This window comes from Sturnira hondurensis, unplaced genomic scaffold (genome assembly GCF_014824575.4).
Source record: "Sturnira hondurensis isolate 20B ecotype Veracruz unplaced genomic scaffold, ASM1482457v3 Scaffold0004474, whole genome shotgun sequence".
Taxonomy (NCBI): Eukaryota; Metazoa; Chordata; class Mammalia; order Chiroptera; family Phyllostomidae; genus Sturnira; species Sturnira hondurensis.
This window is the reverse complement of record NW_028077105.1, coordinates 10,337,230-10,356,107: the sequence shown is the minus strand read 5'-3', so window position 1 is coordinate 10,356,107 and position 18,878 is coordinate 10,337,230. Positions and strand designations below refer to the sequence as shown.

Below are 18,878 nucleotides of genomic sequence, written 5' to 3'. Positions count from 1 at the left end.
AATTTTTTCCTTTTAAAAACTAGTTTTTGGTTATAGGCTAAGAACTGGTATGGAAATTTGGGAATGGGCATTAATTTTAAAGCCAAAAGTATTGTGTATTTTAGCCAAACATTCCAGATTTACTTGGTAAATGCTGAAATACAATAATTTCCACCCCTCCCTTCATATGTGCTTTCACTTGAGGTTTTAGTTACCTACAGTTAACTGTAGCCCCAAAATATTAAATGGAATATTCTAGAAATAAGCCATGATTTAAATGGTATACTATTCTTGGTAGCATGTTGAAGTCTTACATTGTCCTACTCCAGGACTTGAATCTCTGTCCAGCGTATCTGCGCTGTGTATTCTACCTGCCTGTTGGTCACTTAGTAGCTCTCTCAGTTAGTATCATAGTGCCTATATTCAGGTAAACCTTATTTTACTTAATAATGGCCCCAAAGTGCCAGATTAGTGATGCTGGCGATTCAGATGTATCAGAGAAACAATAATGTGCTTCCTGCATGTAAAAAGGTAAGTAGAATACAATAAAGTATTTTGAAGAGACCACATTCACAGAGCTTTTATTAAAGTACATTATAATTGCTTATTAGTAGTGTTAATCTCTTATTGTGCCTAATTTGTAAGTTAAGCTATATCACAGGTGTGTAATTAAAGGAAAAAACAGTATACAGAGGGTTTGTTCCTATCCTCACTTTCAGGTTTCCCCTGGGGATCATGGAACCCAACCTCTGCAAGTCGAGGGGGTACTAGAGTATTCTAAAAATTACGCCAATGAGTTTAGGTACTCAAAAAATTATTAAAAACCCAAATACCACCGGTACCCTTCAAAGTAATTCTGACATTTAATATTTAAGTCTTTTACACATTAATCATTGCAGTATTTCATATTTTAAAACACCTACTTACAGAATTTTCCTTTCCTAGCAATAGCTTCCAGATTTGCTGGTCCACCCCAAAGTGTCCCTAAAAGATCTCTTTCGGTCTGTAATGCCTCCTCGAAACAAAGCTCTTTGCCTGAAGAAACAGCTTTTTTCAAAGCTCTAATTACTTCTGTTGGCCCTTGGGTAAACTGCTTTAGCCACTCTTGTGCCGCTCCCAGACTTTCAGTTTCACCTGAAGACTGCAAGACCTCGTCAACCATTCCTAGGTTTAAAGCTTGTTCTGAATCCATTTTGAGGGCCCCACTTAGCACTTTAAGAGCTTGTCTACTGCCGATAATTTCAGCTAGCCGGGTAGCGCCACCCCAGCTTGGTATTATACCCATCTCCTTGTGAACAAATCTGATCTCACTCCCTGTAGTCATTAATCTGCAACACAGAAAAGAAAAAAACAACTTAATTTTAAGTAAGTATACACGCTTTAGTCATCAACTACCAACCATTCATGATCTGATCAGAAATCTCCATAGGTCTTTATAGGTAGATACATTAAAAACTGAATGTTAAAAAAATCTGGCTAAATACAGAATTCAAATTATATACAATACTTACAACCTCCCTCTAAAACCAGTATCAACATTTTTGTTGTGCTTGCTTCTTTATAAATAAGAGTGTTGTCTTTATATTTATTTTTAAAAGCCCAAAATGTACCTCTAAAGTAAGTGGTGGCCTAATGAGAAAACCTAGGTTAAGTGAAGACATGTGAGTAGGTAATGTTATGTGTATACCATGAAAAAATAAAAAACAGTAATCAGTCAGTTGCCCACAGGAAAAGAAAAACTGTCTTTTAACCAGCATCTATCTAGTCTCCCAGCAAGTATGCACTGAGCACTACCAATGCCAGTTTCAAGAAAAGACACTGAATGACATAATGTCAGTGGTGGTAAGAGCTATAAAAATAAAATGGGGCAAGGGACTGGAGAAGGAGGGTGTGTGTGTCAGGGGTGTGCTATTTTAGATGGAAAAGGCCTCTGAATATTTGAGCAGCTACCTGAGTGAGGGAGCGATGAAAAAATCGGGGGTCGGGGTAGGGGGGTGGGTCAAGCGTTCCAGGAAGAGGGACTACAAGTGCAAAGGCCTTGAAGTAGAATTTCTTAGAATCTCTGGGGAACAGGCTACTGTACTTGGAATGCAGGAAACAGTAATGGCAGTAGAAATTGGAGAGGTAGGTGTATAAGCCTCACATGAGAGTTCAGATTTTATTTTTTAAGTGTGAAGCTATTTAGAGGAGGTTACTCAAGAGAGTAGTATCTGACTTATTTAAAAGGGTTACCCTGGTTGCTCTGTTAAGACTTTAGCATTCAATAACATACAGTTTTCTACAGAACTTCATGTCAATCCTCAGAACAATTGTATGGGGTACAGTAGTAGCCTCATATTACAGAGGAAAAGCTGAGGTAACTATATAAACACCTCAGCATCTTGTGCAGCTATAGCAGAGCTAGAATGAGAACCCAGGCAGGGCAGCTTCATTATGTGTGCACTAACCTCACAGTACCCACAACAGCTAGCTAGGCCGAACTGGAACTGGAGATACCATTCTGAAAGTTAATAGCAGCTGAGTGAGACTGAGAGCAGTGATTTTTCTCTCGCAGGAATTCACTGTCCCCAAATCTTGGGATTTTTATGAATAGGGTGGTTAATAAGCAAAGGGGTACAATAAAGATGAGTTAACAAAGAAATTAGTGAACATAGCAAAAGGTGTTCACAATTGCCAGTTCAGTATTTGTACTCTCTTAATAGACTGCATAAAGTTATACTGTTTAGGGGATGGTGCCTCTGAGTTTTATTTTGACTCCACACTTTAGTGAGAAGATTTCACTATGTTAAAAACTTAATTTGGACCAAAGGTCATGTCTGAATTTTTCTTTAAAAAAAATCATTGCTTTCACCTACTCATTACAAACAAATCCCACAAGTTAGTTTAGCTTTCGAAAGGGTTCAATGCTCAACCATAGGTGGTTTGGTTCCATCAGCACCAAGAATAATAAACTTACTCTTTGACCCCATAATCAGAAGAGAGAGTCCAGTAGAATACGCCTCACAAACGCCTATTTATTAAACCACTGGGAAAGAGAACTTCCTCCTCAGGTGTGAGTTCCTCCTACAAGGGTAAATCTTCCTCAATTATTAACCATTGCTTTTAGCTGCAAATATCCATGAAAATAGTAGTTTTCGATAACATAATTTTTAATTGGACGAAAGAACAAGTCCCCTAAGAATCTGAATCTAGCTCCAAATTTGAAAGGAAACACTGCTTGTTAAATAGAAGATGTCAAAAGAGAAGTAGAATAGAAATTACAGAAATAATGCCAAATGGTCTAGAGACGGGAATACTGTTAACACTGAACGCGATCCTATGAAGTGGCTTTCCACAGAATAAATTTAATAAATCACAGGTCTAAATTACATTCTGGAACTGACTCAAACTGGCTCAGGGCTATTCCTACAATACAGAAAAGGATTATGTCAGGAATAAATACACTGAGTATCACCTGAACATAAAAGGTGGTTAAAGCCCAAGATGCTGGGAGGGATTTTGCTAAAATGAATTTGAGTTCTTTAAACTCAATTTATTTTGTTAACTTTTGGAATGAGTGGTAATAAAATGATGGCAGAGTTATGCTTGACTGACTATTCTAATGATAAAAAATAATGTGCTAATTGATTTTCCTATTTTAAGATTATGAAATACTTATATTCAGGTGAATAATAAATTTGAGTATATGTTAGTTGTACCTGTGCAAGGGGTAATGCAGTTTTCACCCTACCTGAAATCACATGCCGTAATAAACTCTGCTCCTCCACCCAACGCCCAGCCTTGAACTAGTGCGACACTTATTAATGGAAGTCTGTATGTTGAAGGAAAAAGGAAAAATATATGTTCACATTTTTCATTTCAGTATTAATTTGCAAATATTATTTTAAAACTTGAGATGCAATAGAAACAAAATTATTGAACTATGTTTATAATCATAAAATCTCGAGGGATCATGAGGAGCAAAACAGTATATCTGAAGATACATAATTCATACTAAATACCGTGCAAATTTATCAAAATACCTCTTTGAATCATATATTTTTAAATTGTAGTCAGTTTGTAACTTTATTCCAAATAAATGGATATTTTTGGATGACATACAGTTCCTGGAACTTTTCAACTACTTCCTGGCAATCAGGAATAATTCGATGTGAGACTATTTTGGTCCACTTTTACTGATATCAGATTATACCTGGGGAAGTTAAGGCCGTAGCCAAAAGGAGGAAATGAGATACAGAAGAATGAGTTCCCAGACTGTGTTGTTACAAAGTCTTTTCACTGCTCACCGAAATGATCCATAGACAACTCCTATGTAAAAGGAATGTTCTGTGGTAAAAATAAATCTTGTCCCCTCTCCTGTGGGCATGACCCACCTTGCAGTGCGGGACTGTTCCAGTATTAAAAGATAAGTCGAAAATGTTTGGACAGTCTGGATTTTTTTTTTTTAGGTTCTAACGGAAATGCAAAGCTGTAGCTTTAAAGTGACTGCAAATTTCTTAACACTACTCCCAATTTAAAAAAAAAATTTAAAACAAAACTCAAGATTTATCTAAGAAAAAGTCAAATGTAATAGGAAAATGGAGGTGAACAGTTGCCAATACAATAAAAAGTATTTTAGAATAGTATGATTCCTTTGTTCTTTTTTATTGAAGAACAACAAAAGTACAGTGATGTCCAATTAGTAAATATACTAAATAAATATGAATTTCCTTAGTTTTTGTAATTAAGTTGTTTCCAGTTGGAATACAGAAGTAGAGAGCTAATCAGCCCAAACCAGTCATTGTTTGTAACTCCAAATGCACAGCAACAAGCCAAGAATTCTCTCCTTTTGCTTGTTCATTTAGGTGCAAAGTGAAGCCATCCTCCCCAGAAATCCACGGTTCTTTTTCTCTCTCCTCTAAATAACAGACCATGCTACCAACTTAGATTAGGTAACCTTTATGTGTCTTTATTCTGCTATAATATCAGTATTTAACTTTCTCATCTCTATAGCTACATATATATAGCTAATAGTAATATAAGTGCTTTAGGGAAAGTGCTGTGTCTTAAATTGTTTTTCTCTCGTGTCTTATTTTTAAAATACTTGTATATATTTCACTAACGTTTAATTAAGTGATTACCCTTGATGGCACAAATAGGTCATCATTAGAATAAATATAATTGGAAAATCAGCTTGCTCTTTTAAGTGGTGCAACACATAGAATAAAGAGCTATTTTTTTGTTTTTTAGAAATCATATTTTGAAAAGAAAATTGCATTACCTCATAAATCTTGTTAAGGTGTTTTGCATGAACATACATAAGGCCACTCCATCCTTTAAATAAAAATAAACACAAAGGTTTAATGCAAATTATTACATAAGATTTTTATTTCAGGAGTTAGAAGCAAAGTCAAAAATACATCTAACATTTTTAAATGAGGTTTCATTTAAAACTCTTTGATGCTGTGAAATGCACATTGATGCAGTTTTTGATACTGATTTTCTAGGATTCGAGCTCAGCTTTGCATGAAGCATTAGCAAACACTTAGATGTGAGAGTTAAATCAAATAACCCAGAAGAGTGTGTTCTGAGTAGTATGGAGGGAGGAGACATAAGAGACACCCGCTAATTATCCAAAACTCCGATCCCTAAGAATATAAACATATAAAAGCAATTTCTTAAAGGCAGTCTAAACTCACTGCATTTTTTCCTCCTTCAGGCCAGTATACTCTGATCTGTAGACTTCTCTCAAGACTCCCCTCAAAAGTTTCTAATAATCTTCATCAGGTCAGATTAAACAGCTTGTCCTTTCCTCATCTTCCTGTCTCTCCATAAGAAATGGTATTTTGCTTTGACAAGTTTCTTTATTTTGATATTCTTTCTCAGTTTCTAGTAACTGTCTAGTTACTAGTTCCCTGTCTACTCCTGAGTCTCTTCTCTTTTATTGTTCTTTTCCAGTTTTCTTTTTGTTTCTTTTTATTCAGCTAAATCTTCTAAATGCATGTATACGAATCTAATCCATGATTCTCTTCACCATCTTTATCTACAATTTCTTTGGAAATCTGATCCATTTCCATTGCTTCAACTATTGTTTTCACATAGAGTCGCAAAACTGACTAGAAATTTCACATTCTGCCAATACTTCATATTCATGATGGCAAAACAGAGGTGAGTTTGAATCCTAGCATTACCACTGTATAATAACATGCACCTGAGCAAGGCATAACTATGAACTTCAGTTTCCTCATCCATAAGGAAGGACTAAAAAATAAAAAAATACCTGTTCTATTTGACTTAAAGGACAGTTGGAAAAATGATCACAGAAATTTAAGAAAGTTATGAGTTAAGAGACAAAGGTCTTCTTGTCAATAAGACTCATAATTTTGGTTTTCTTTGGCCCTTCCACTTCACAGTTCTTCCACACTTGTCTAGTTACCAAGCATGTCTTCCAAATTCTTCCTTCAAAATATTTCCAACATAATCCCTTCATTTTTTTAATTTTCACTGTCATTACACTAGTCCAGACTTTTGTTATTGATGCTTAGATTATTAAAATAGGCTTACTTCCCAAATCACCTTTCTGTATTTAACTTCTTTTTCTTCTGCAATATATAGGGCACCCTGCTTCCTGATGAAGCTTCCCATAAGATGATTATTTCATATCACCAATAAAATAGTCTAAATCCTTAGGAAGGACAGATCCCAAACTATTTTACCAACTTTACTGACACCTGTACTGTTCATCCAAGCATCTTAACTTCAGCCACAACAAACTACTTGCCATTCCTTTAGTAGTTTACACTTGTTTCCATGTCTTTGCTCACACCATTCCCATTGCTCCGAAGAAAGCCTGTCCTTGCCTCTACGTATTTTAGGGAGTGCACAGATCAAATATTTTCCATCAACATTGTCTAAATCCTACAGTAATAGTGTCCTTTGTGTTTCTGCAATATTTTTATTTTTGTAATTTAATAATAATACTTACAGGTTGTCTTGTATGCATTGTGTCTGGATTTATTCTTAGGCTTGTCTCTACAAGGTAAGGGCTAAAGGCTACAGTAAGTAGACTGTGGTCCCAGTTCCTATTCCTCAAAAATCTTATGAGATAAAGAAATGCAATACATCAAGGTATAGCATAAATATTTTTTAAAATGCTCGAACAAACTGAGAATAGTACCAAATAAGAGACAATTCATTTCAATTGGTTGGGAAGTTGGGAAGGCCTCATAAAGTAGAAAGGGAGATGGCATTTACTTAGGCTTAGGCAGTAAGTTCCTTGAAGTTGGAAAAATGCCTTCTTTATTATCTTCAGAGGCTGGTACAATGTTTCGCTACATATAAATAGTATATGCCTGATGAAGTTAACTGAGTCAGATGACTTTTAGATGGATAACTATGCTGATCAATAAAACAAATGCAGACAACGAATGCTAAAAACCAGTATGATACCAATTTTCTAAACAAAATCCTTTCTCAGGAAGGGCAGTCTATATTATAAAGTGATAAGAAAATTAATGCAAGCACAAAGAGCTATAAGTTTAAAACCAGAATGATTTATATTCTATTGAAAACCTGTCTAATACAGACTGTTAAAGGATCTCAAAATAATTCTAATAGGCATATTTTCTGTTACTAGGTTTAGAGCACTTAACATTCTGATGGAAGTATTTAGAACTGATCGAAATGAAAGTGAGGAGGTATTAACCTGTGTACTGTTATAATTCTCATTCAAAAGTAAAACAGTAAAAAAGTTTAAAAGCAGTATGAAATCATGGCCAACACTACAACGCCACACAGACTCTACAACCAAACTGCCAATCAGCAATAAATCCGTACTTGTGATAGAACTAAAAGAAAGGAACCAATGAAAAGCTAGACTTGCTCTGAAAATGAAAGCTGGAAGCTGGCAAACACTAAAAATAGGTCAGTAGAGCTGCTGCAGGGGGTGATATTTTCATCCTTTCTGGAAGATACCCTGAGACCCAACCCTACTTTTCCAGAGAAGTGCAATACGCAGCCTAAGTGCCAAAGGAACTATATTAACATCCTATTTACTCTAGGCCACATTTATCTTAAGTGGAAAATGCCCAACCCGTAAAGTATCTTATCCTAGAACCATAAATGAGCCTCTTTCTCCCACTAAGTGCCTGCTATGTGGACTTATTTATATCCTCAGAATACTTTGGAAGAGCTTAGAGAAAAACATAATAGCTTGTCTATAAATCAGTAAGGCTAAAATGGAACTGTTCAATAGTAGTCACAGCCCTGGCTGGTGTAGCTCAGTGGATTGAGCGTGGGCCTGCAAACCACACGATCAAGGTTCGATTCCCAGTCAGGGCACATGCCTGGGTTGCAGGCCAGTTCCCGGTTCCCGGCAGGGGATACATTGATATTTCTCTCCCTCTCTCTCTCTCTCCTTCCCTTCCCCTCTAAGATAAATAAATAAAATATTTAAAAAAATAAAGAATGGAACAGTTTGCTAAACTGGTATCCGTTTAAAAAAATAGTAGTCACAAAAGCGATAAAGGTAGACAAGAACTTTGAGGTTGCTGTAGAAATTTAAGCAATGAGAAATAAGGAGCAATGGATTGGCAGAGTAGGAACAAAGTAGGTCAGGGGGCAAAAGATATTTTCAAGCTAGATTAAGTGTGTGAAGGTTTCTAAAATGTTAGACTTTTCCTTGAGGTTTAATACCCATTCAGTGCAAAGTAAAAGCATTTTTATCTCCTATCTTAAAGCTTATAATTAGATCTTAATTATTTTTGCCCTCTGACAAAAAAAGACTTATTGTGACCTACAGAACATCTGTGAAAACAAATTCAAATCATATAATTGGGTTAATATTGGGTTGGCCAAAAAAGGTCATTTGGTTTTTTCAGTAAGATGGCTCTAGTGGTGCTTAATTGTCTTTAACTTCATTCAAAAACAACTGTATTGTGACAGCTGTCATTTCAGTGTTTTTTTTAAAAAACTTATCGAAATTGAACTTTTGTATAGCCACTTTAATACTGAAGATAGGAGAAAATAAGCAACATTTCCAGCATATTATGCTTTATTATTTCAAGAAAGGTAAAAAAGCAACTGAAATGCAAAAAAAGATTTGTGCAGTGTAGGGAGAAACTTCTGTGACTGTGTCACAGAAAGTATCAAAACTGGTTTGCGAAGTTTCATGCTGGAGATTTCTTGCTGGACAATGCTCTACAGTCAGGTAGACCAGTTGAAGTTGGCAGCAATCAAATCCAGACATTAAGAACAATCTACATTATACTACAAAGGAGAGCCGCCATACTCACAATATTCAGATCAATTAAGTTACTGGTTAAAATGAAAAATGAGTCTTTTATAAAATAAAAACACATATGGACTTTTTGGCCAACCCAGTACTTACATTAGATTTTTTTCCTACTTTATTCTTTTCTCTGTCCCATAACTTCTGGGGGCCTAATGCTTGTGCTGTGCTAATTCATCTCTCTGCCAGAACTTTTCTCAATACCAAGAATTCTTGGTATACTTTCTGAAGAATTAATTGACTTGTAGGGACAGTTGAGGCTCTTTTCCTGCTCATTAAACAAAGAATACCAAACAAAACCAACTTCTTAAGAGACCAGCTACATAAAAAAATGGAATGATAAACAGATTAATAAAACGATTATGGTTGCTGATGCTGTAATGAGTACATACATGAGGGTTTCACTGTATTAGTCTCTCTACTTTTGTTGATATTTGGTCATTTTCATTAATAAAAATTTTTTTAACTGAAAAAAATACAGTGGCAAAAACATCAACACAATCGCGGTTTTTTTAATGCCATCTAATAGTCACTTTCAAGTATCTAATTGTAATGAGAAAGGAAAGTAAGCCAATTTCTAAAATCATCATGCTCAAAGAGCAAATGCACCCAATCGGCAGATGCTACTGATGCCCCTACAACAAAAAGAGTAAGTGCACTCTTGGTGGTGAGGGCGGATGCATTCATACACACAGCTGCAATTCATACCCAAGGACGAGCCACAGAAGTCCCCATGCCACTTCAAATTTCAGTGTCACACATACCTGTAGTTATTTCTGAGACATATAGAAATGCCATCTATATGAGAAATAGAAATACTTATCAGGAACTTTATGGACATTATTTCTACTGCTTGTTAATTTTAAAATCATTGTGAGACAAATATACCCCACACTTTACACATATTACTGTGCTTTTTAATATTATCCATAAGAGAAGTTTATGCAGATTTCCTATTTCTATGCTACATATTTCCTACACTATTACTGTATTTTGCCATGTATAATGCACAGTTTTTAGCCCAAATTTCTGAGGGGAAAATAAGGATGTGCATTATATATGGGTAGTACCTGAAATACCTTGTATCTGGTTCTCATCTTTTGTAATTATTTGTTATATAATGTTTCTTGTATAATGATATGGTCCACAATAAGTTCCTTTATAATACAAAAAAGTATCTAAATATAAATTAATTAAAAATTAACATGAAAGATTTTTTCTTGAAAGTTTGGGCCAAAAATGTGAGTGCACATTACACATGGGAGTGCATATCCATAGCAAAATATGGTAATAGGCAGATTTCATAAAAGTACAAGAAAGGATTCATCTACCCAGGAAAGTGCTTTAAATAAAATGAGGTACTTTAAGTACTGAGCTGGGTTCTAAAATACACATTGTAAAGTAAAATCACAACTCCAGGGTTTTTTGATTGGACTGGCAGCCTGGCATCACTACGGGTGACTGACACCCCCAGTGTGCTTTAGCACTGGGGGCCTCTCCACCTTGGTTGTCAGCAGTTGCTCAGAAGTTAATCTTACTCTACCGCAGGCATTCAGCAGAGCAGAGAACTTGGAGAATGTCCGTACGAGAAAGAATGGACTTTTTAAAGTGACCCCTTACCTTAAGTATGTATAAAAACTACACATTTTCCTACACAACTTAGATCATTCCTGTGTTTCCACTTTAACTTTTACATGCATGGCGGGGAAAATCCTGGCTGCATCATCTGAAGAGACAGAAACAACCTTCTAACTAGAAGAAAACAAAATAACCTTTCACCGTTTTAGGGATGTTTTCCTACCGGACTTGTATCAGACCCACAAGCACCTATTATTCTACCTTTACAGTGTCTTTAGTGAACAAAGGTGCCGAGTAATTCAATCGTTGTGGAGATGAAAACTTATAATCAAGTGACTTGCAGGTCACATGTTTAATTATTAGTAGAGCATGGGTAAGAGTCCATACATTTGATTTGCCAGCTTCACACTCTAACCAGACGCATTACAAATTTAAGTCTGGTGGTGCTACAAATTGTGAACCATTTCACGAATATTTATCGATATCAAGAGATTTAAAATAAAAATAGCTACATTTTTCAGATACTGTGCTAGAACTCACTTTATATACATTACCTTGAGTCCTCACAATAGTTTGTGAAATCCATAATTCTCATTTATGGATTAGGAAGATAAGATTTGGAAAGATTAAGTGACTGCGCAATAACTTAGCCAGAAAGTGTTGAAACCAGCCTTCAAATCCAAGTCTGCCAAAATTAACAAAAGAACTCTTTGCTCCCATATATTTATGCAAACATAGGTAGTGGTGTGAGAGTTGTGGAATACCAAAGAAGCAACTCTAACCCTTTGTGACAGCATGGATGGACCTGGAGAACATTATGCTAAGCAAAATAAGCCAGTCAGAGAAAGACAAATACTATATGATCCCACTCATATGTGGAATCTAATGAACAAACTAAACTGAGAAACAAAACAAAACCAGAGGCATGGATGCAATGGAACTGACTGACAGATCTCGGGGGAGGATGACTGAAGGCTGGTGTCAGGGCTCGGGGAGGGAAGGAAAGGGAAGGGAAATGGGGGGCATCTGTAACAGTATCAACAATTTTTTAAAAATAAGTTAAAAATAAGTGAATAACACAACTCCCTTTTTATTACCTAAATACGGCCCAGATCTATAATTAAATGGCAACAAATACATTTTTTCCTTTTCCTTGTCATTTTTTTCCTCTCTCTCTCTCCCCCCTCCCTCCCTGCCCTTTCTCTCTCTCATTTTGTTGTATGTGGAAGCCTGAATTTAAGAAAAAGAGGTTCCTAGGAGGATTGATAATGGAAGATGATTAAGATTTTTTTCTATAGGCATAATAATTAAAAGCAAATTTTTAAATTGTTATCATTTGTTGAAGCCTACTATGTACCAAAGCTATAACAGTACTTTATACCTTGCGTAAAATTCTTTCTCAGGAAATGGAAGGGGCTTCCACTTAAAAACTCAAATTCTTGCTAAATTTAATAATGTATAACACTTTGGTTATTGCTAATTTTCCTGTCTTTTTTTTAAATTCCAGTATTTCACACTACTAATCTTTAAGAAGCAAAACAACAACAACAAAAAACCTCTGATCCTTGAAAAGCTATTAAAGAGTAGCTGTCATTACAACAAATATAAGTAAGATATAAATATAAGTAAAATATAAGTATCTCAGCCATAAACGTCTAATAAACTTGTAGAACCTAGTATACAGTTCATATATACTTGCCTCTGGAGTTCCTAGTGCCTTCACAGCATTCAGATCAGACCCTGAGCAGAAAGTATTTTTTGCCCCACGAACAATGAGGCCTTTCCCTTCTGTCCAATTCTCCAATTCAATCACTTTTTCCAAAAGCTGTAGCATCATAACACCTGTCAGAGAGTAGAGGGGGGATCACAAACAGCTAAGACACTCAGAGAATAGAAATAATTTAGAAACAATGAGGTGGCAAACAGGGTACTTAGATGGTACATTTTACAAGTTTTTACCGAATGTTAAATCCCTGCTATGTTGCCACTGTGAATATATCCAGAAAAGGTATACATAACAGTGCCTGCTTTATTTACTTATTTTTTTGCCTATTTTAAAAGTTCATAATTTGTTAGCAATCTTTCTCTCTCTCTACCTTAAGAAATTACACAAATATATGGTTATGAAGAAAAATGAGAACATATATATGTCTTAGTAATACGAACACTAGAATCAAACTGTGGAATATGGTGTTAAGAAAACATATTCCTTAGGGTAAAAAGGAAATACAGGTCTCACTTCACAGCAGTACGCACTGTCTTAGACAGCAAACACTTAACGAGTTGTGCCAATATCCCTAATTCAACTACAGTACTGCCTCAGAGCATGAGGTTATGGTAATACTGGGCAGTACTGGGATGACTGAAGGTCCATATTTACCAATATAGATTTATTCTTACCCTAAATGTGTGTTTTTCTATAAAAAAAACGATTAGACTGTAAGTGTTTTGAGAGCAAGAATAAAATCTTGTATGCTAAGAGCACTGCCTAGCAAACAGAAAGTATTTACCATTAACTAAGAGTTAGGAAAGGAGCAACAAACAGGTATGGGAAGCATTTTCACTGGTAATACTGGAATTACATGGTTAAAAATCACAGTCTTATTTCAATTCACACAAAAAATTTAAGCTAATCAGTAATTTCTTTTTAATGTATAGGTTTTTCTCTTTAGTTTTTAAAAATATTTGAAAACCCCTTTTCTTTGTTTCCCAGTGACATTAGCTGAACACAAACAAATGAAGTTAGCAAGCAGTTAGTACATTTCAATGGAAAAAAATAGTCAAGATTAATTTGACAGTTTCCTTTTCATCAGCATCTGTATTCATGGGTTGTTTTAAAAGAAAAGCATTCAAATTTCCACAATTAGGAAAAAATGTTCCTGGCTCATATGACAGTTTTGTTTTCATGTTCTACAAGGATCCATGACTTCCAAGAGTTAATGTCACCAGGGTAAGGATAAGAGTTATGTAACAGCAGGTTACTTATGTTACTCTTTCACAAGCAAAAGAAAACTCTCTATACCTGAGAAGGCATTCCGTTTACTTGGATTGTTCAGAGTAAGAATGCCAATGCCATTGTCTTCCTTCTGAAGGTCAATGGTTCCCCCAGGAAACTGCTGAAGTATTTTCTTTACTTTCTCTTCATGGAAGCCATGAGATGTATTATAAAGTGACAATCCTGTTTGATGTAGCAATTTTGTCCTTAGAGACATAGATGATGTCTTCAAAAGACTTCTTGCCATTTCTGGAAAAAGAGACATAAGTATATGTAGTACAGATGAACAGACACTTTTGTAATATTATTTTGTTAATAGACCTTTCTGTTTAATTGGAAGTATCTCCCAACTTATGAAAGCACTCTTAGAAGAGATGGTTATAGTATGGAATTCCTTTCCTTTTCCCCCTTTCTCAAACCAAATAAGTCACAAAGGACATCATTTCAGGATCTACCACTGAGTGATGGTAACAGAGTGGCAGGGCATTTACACAGATTTAATATACTAGGGAGGGTTAGAAGAATGTTGCTATTCTGTATTTAGCGCCATTTCCTGCCTCCAGGTAATCCTTCTCATGACAGTAGTTATTTTTCCAATTCTAACATTTCCAAAATTTAAGAAGAAATCAGTTCAAATGTCTACTTAGAGACAGTCTCAATGCAGAAATGCTACAAAAGAAATCCCACTCTCTAACAGAAATTTGATTCTTAGCATTATCCTTACTTTCTGTGATGTTTTTATAGAGGCTGGAAGGGGTCCAGAGGAAGAAGGAAAAAAATAGGAATGTGTGTGTGGGGTTTCTGTGTTCCCCGGGGTCCTGTTACTCTTCTCTCACTTTTACCAAGTAATCGCAACTCTGCCCACAGACTTTTTACCTTACATAAGCATTGCTGTTGACATAAAACATATGTTAAGAATATACAGCTCAATGAACTTCCCCAAGGCAAATACATTTAAGTACCTAGCACTCAGCAGATAGCATGAATCTCAGGTTTGCTCTGCCAACTTTCGATCACCACTCCAAATAAGGATAACTATCTTGACCTCTAATATCCAAAATCAGTTTGTCTGCTTTGAATTTTATATAAAGAATATGAGATATTCTTTGTATCTGATTTCAACACTCTCTTTCCCCACTACTCTCTCCCTCTCTCCCATTTCCTCCCCTTCCCCCTCTCTCAAATATGTCCAAGCTTGGATTATGCTCTTAGATTATGTTCTTGCATGTTTTATACCTAGGGATATATCAGACATACAAGAGACAACTCTATAGAAAGTTAAATTGGGGAAGAAATCTTGATCTTTTCCACATTGACTATGACTTCAGTATAAAAGAAATGTGCCAAAGAAACCAGATAAGGACTTGGGTGGCTATTTTTAAAAAACTGCCTTTGTTTTCCACAATATTCTGTTTGGGGAAAAGAACAAGAATTAAACAAGAAGATAATGGAGTATGGTTTATAAAATCACTAGCATTTTAAATTCTTATTGTGGGATAACAGAATCAATAAACAACAGGTCTTCTTTCATTGCAATGAGTCTATTCTCTCTTCATAAATTACTCCCCCCTCCAAGCCCACAACACAAAGACAACTGGCACTGATTCCATCAGAGCTATTTCTCTTTGTCCTTAAATCATTACAAATTTAAATATTTATGTCACTAATATTTTGCCTCATTAGACATCTTCGATATGCTGATTTTTCCTAGGAAACCTTACAAATACTTCATGCTAGCCTTCTCTCTAGTAATTCCATATATTTTCACTTGCCCCCCCCACTCCTGCCCCCTTCCACTAACTCTCCCCCTTTTCTCTCCTCTTCTCATATTCCCTTGTCTATACCACAAACAGTACCATAAAAACTCAAGGGCCCTGCTTAAGCCTACCAGATTTGCTGACCTCGGTTCAGGAATCCAATTCTAGAAATTTGCTAATAGCTAATATGTACACTTTCATCCCAATTCTAACTTCAGAGACAAGGCTTCAGTGCTGAAGAGCTGACAAAGTGTTAGCTACTATTAAGTGATTATAGTTCCTGAAAGTACAAATAATTGAACAAGGACTGAGATTCAGGTTTTGTATATACATGCAGCCAAGCAATCAGTTCCAGACTTACAATATTATGAACAGATTCGAAGGCATTTACAATTCATAGACTTTCTTCAGGACAAAGCAAATGTTTACAACTTGTCATGCAGAAAACTTTGCTGTCCCGCCTTAAGCAGATTGGGTTCAGCTAAACGAGGTTGCAGTCAAGTTGCACCCAGGAAAAGGGAAAGAAAAGGGAGCACTGCAGAAGTCTGAGATGGAAGGTGCCACTCTCCATGTTTGTAAAGTTCTGCTAAGGTGAGCAAAGGGCTGCCCTCTCTGAGTGGGGAATAACCTAGCCATTCTCTTAAAGCCTGTTACACACTCTGAAATTCAGTAAACCACAAAATAACCACAAACACATACTTAATAAGAAAACAATTAGCCTACGACAGGTAATAAACAACAAAAAATTAGATATATTCTATTTCAGACCATCAATATAGGACCTTTTTAAAAAAGTCTTGAGTTCATTTTAGGCTCTCATTATATAATTTCAAATTTCATACACACATTTTATTACATGCCACCCACACCCTTCTTCCTCACACAGCCACAATTAACTTCTTTCAGTTCCTCAAATTCTTCAGGTGTTCTCTTCATTCGAAGTCTCTGTATTAGCTGAGCCCTCACCTATTACACTTTCTCTCCATGAGAGTAACTCCAGACCATCTCCTTTAACATGCTAGACAATGTAAAATACTCTTTCTCACTGTCTGTTCGCCTTCATGTTTTTTATTAACCCTCACACTGTTCCGTAATTACTTCCTTAACCAAATCTCCCACTAGATTTAACAGCAAGAAGGCATTTGCAGTGCCTTGAGCAGTGCTTGACAAATGAAATCTGCCAATAATCAGGTGGCATACAAGGCTTAAGAATCCATAACATCACAGGAAGCTTAACAGTTCTCCACTTAACACGCCAATTATTCTCACCACTTACCCTCATTAGACTCCATTCCTTTTCGAAAGCTAGTTTTTCACACTGGAATGATGATCGCAGCTTGTGCTCCACTGATCTTTTCACACTGGTCTTTCAGTCAGAATAGTACAATTTCAAGAACAAGTAAGCTGGTTGATCTCATTATTATGTTCCTCTCTCCCCTAGTAGATTTCACAATTTCTGTCTTTCCCCTACAAATTTTTTTTCTAGGCCAAGTTTCAGGAAGAGAGTTCTCACCTAGATCACTGGTTGGTAAACAATAGGCTCTCACATGTATGAGAAAAAGGGGGGTTGGAGGAGGGAGATGTAAATGTTTCTTTCTAGATCTTATCGGTCTTTTCCACAGGTAAGTAATCTGTGGTTTTGATCCCCTACATTTGTAACCTTGTATGTGTGTGGCAATAAACGGATTATTCAGGTTCTAAAAAATTCTAAAAGACACATTCTAAAAATGAGTTGGGCATTTTTGTTTGTTGTTCTTGGAAAGTTGGCTGCACAAAACAAATGATGTAAGTTTTAGTTCACCCAGCTAATTTAATGCATAGGTAAGTGAGAGGACAATTACAGAGATCCTCGGGAACATTACCTTCCCAGGACCACACATCAGCAAGCCAATAGAAAATATTGCCATCCCATAAATGCTCCCTTTTACCAGAAACGCAGTATGTTGTGTTGGGCAAATCTCCAAAAGCCAAGCCGACTCTGGGCCTTCTCAACCTATAACAGAGATTGAAGTAAACCTAATATACTAATCAGGTGGTGATTACAGAATAGGCTGTACTAACAAACTCATAAAAGATTCAGGTATGAAAAGTTTCCTTGTAAGTATTTTCCCAGATAGCAGCAGTGAAAACTGCGGATACAGTGATAAAACTACAGGATGATGTATGCAGGAGATGACACCGAAACCTCCCAAGGGCAGAGTCGGAAACAGCACGTTGCCAGAAATGTCTTAGTTCTCTTCCTCCTGCACCGTTCCCCTAAACTAGCCAGGACGCCTGCGTTGCTAACATGGGCTTTGAGACAAGAGGATTTCCTTCCTCCAGGATTTCCGGAAAACCACTTTCCTTTACATCAGCACCTGCCCTTCGGTTACAAACCTACACAAGGTTGACTATGGGGCCCACTCAATCTGATATATCTTGTCTCTTTCTTTATTTATTCTTTGTCCTATAAAATCTTCGGCTTTTTGGCCCCACTTAGCAATTCTTGGTGACTGCGTGCTTCAAGACATTAGACTGTATCAGATAACTGTTTTCTTTAGCCATTTAACACTACCTATCCCAGGACCTGTAAAGTATTCCTAATTTAAGTCAGCACGTTGAAATAATGCCTCCCAATGCAGCTATTTCTCCACGTTCTAAGGAAAGTTTTCCCCACCCGCTGTTCACCTGGCAAAGTCCGGCCGCAGCGCCGGGCACTGCGTCTCCACGCCCGGCAGGGGGCAGAGGGCGGCGCGGAGACGATTTAGAAATCGTATGGAGAAGCGACGAACTCCGTTACACAACGACCTGCTGGGGTTCCCTCCTAGACGTTACTTAAAATCCAGACCCTACAGCCAAGGTCCTGCTGTGCTCCCGGCTCACTCCCCTTCCTCTCTTCCGCGCCCCTCCTCCGCCCCACGCGACCCACTTCCGCTTCGTCGCGCGACGCTTCCGCCCGGCTGTGCCCGACCCCCGGCGGCTGACAGTTCGAAATCACCGGCCTCGGTGTCTGGGCGAGCCTAGGGCTGTACCTGCTGCGTGCTTTTGGTTCTACGACCGAGGGTTAGAGCTGGTCCCGGGAAGTTTCCAAACCCAGTTTATTTTCAGTCTCTATTGTAAACTTTGGAAATAGGGAAGCGATAGAGGAAGAGGCTAATTTGCGTAGCCACTGAGAGGATCCTCGGGGTCTCTGCTGGCGATGAACCTGGGTAGATGATATAAGCGCACAGAAAATTTGCAAAAAAAAGTCCTGTGCCTAGAGGGAAACTCCGAAGAGGCCGTGCACACGGGGTTGTGTAACGTCCCCAGTAATCTGTGGTTT

General features: G+C 37.0%; 1 protein-coding gene across 5 annotated transcripts; it reads right to left on the bottom strand.

The window, feature by feature from the left end:
- Positions 1-530: 530 nt before the first annotated feature.
- ECHDC1 (ethylmalonyl-CoA decarboxylase 1) lies at positions 531-18,452 on the bottom strand. 5 transcript variants are annotated; one of them, XM_037045793.1, is made up of 9 exons: positions 18,245-18,452; positions 17,440-17,570; positions 16,854-16,943; positions 13,848-14,069; positions 12,525-12,667; positions 10,012-10,045; positions 5,240-5,292; positions 3,710-3,790; positions 886-1,307 (listed from the first exon to the last, which is right to left on the bottom strand). In XM_037045793.1, exons 3-8 carry the CDS (start codon positions 16,867-16,869, stop codon positions 3,716-3,718), a joined length of 543 nt encoding a protein of 180 aa, XP_036901688.1. In that variant the 5' UTR covers positions 16,870-16,943; positions 17,440-17,570; positions 18,245-18,452; the 3' UTR covers positions 886-1,307; positions 3,710-3,715. The 5 variants fall into 5 exon arrangements, with proteins under 5 accessions (XP_036901684.1, XP_036901687.1, XP_036901686.1 ...); XM_037045789.1 differs by lacking the exon at positions 10,012-10,045 and having other exon boundaries at positions 531-1,307; positions 18,245-18,432; XM_037045792.1 differs by lacking the exons at positions 10,012-10,045; positions 16,854-16,943 and having other exon boundaries at positions 531-1,307; positions 18,245-18,432.
- Between the last annotated feature and the right edge of the window lie 426 nt (positions 18,453-18,878).

Coding starts and splice junctions, on each gene's coding strand:
- ECHDC1 (XM_037045789.1), bottom strand. Junction 12,668..13,847: donor TAAACGGAATGCCTTCTCAG/GTATAGAGAGTT, acceptor ACTCTCTGACAG/GTGTTATGATGCTACAGCTT. Junction 5,293..12,524: donor AGGCACTAGGAACTCCAGAG/GCAAGTATATAT, acceptor TTTTATTTAAAG/GATGGAGTGGCCTTATGTAT.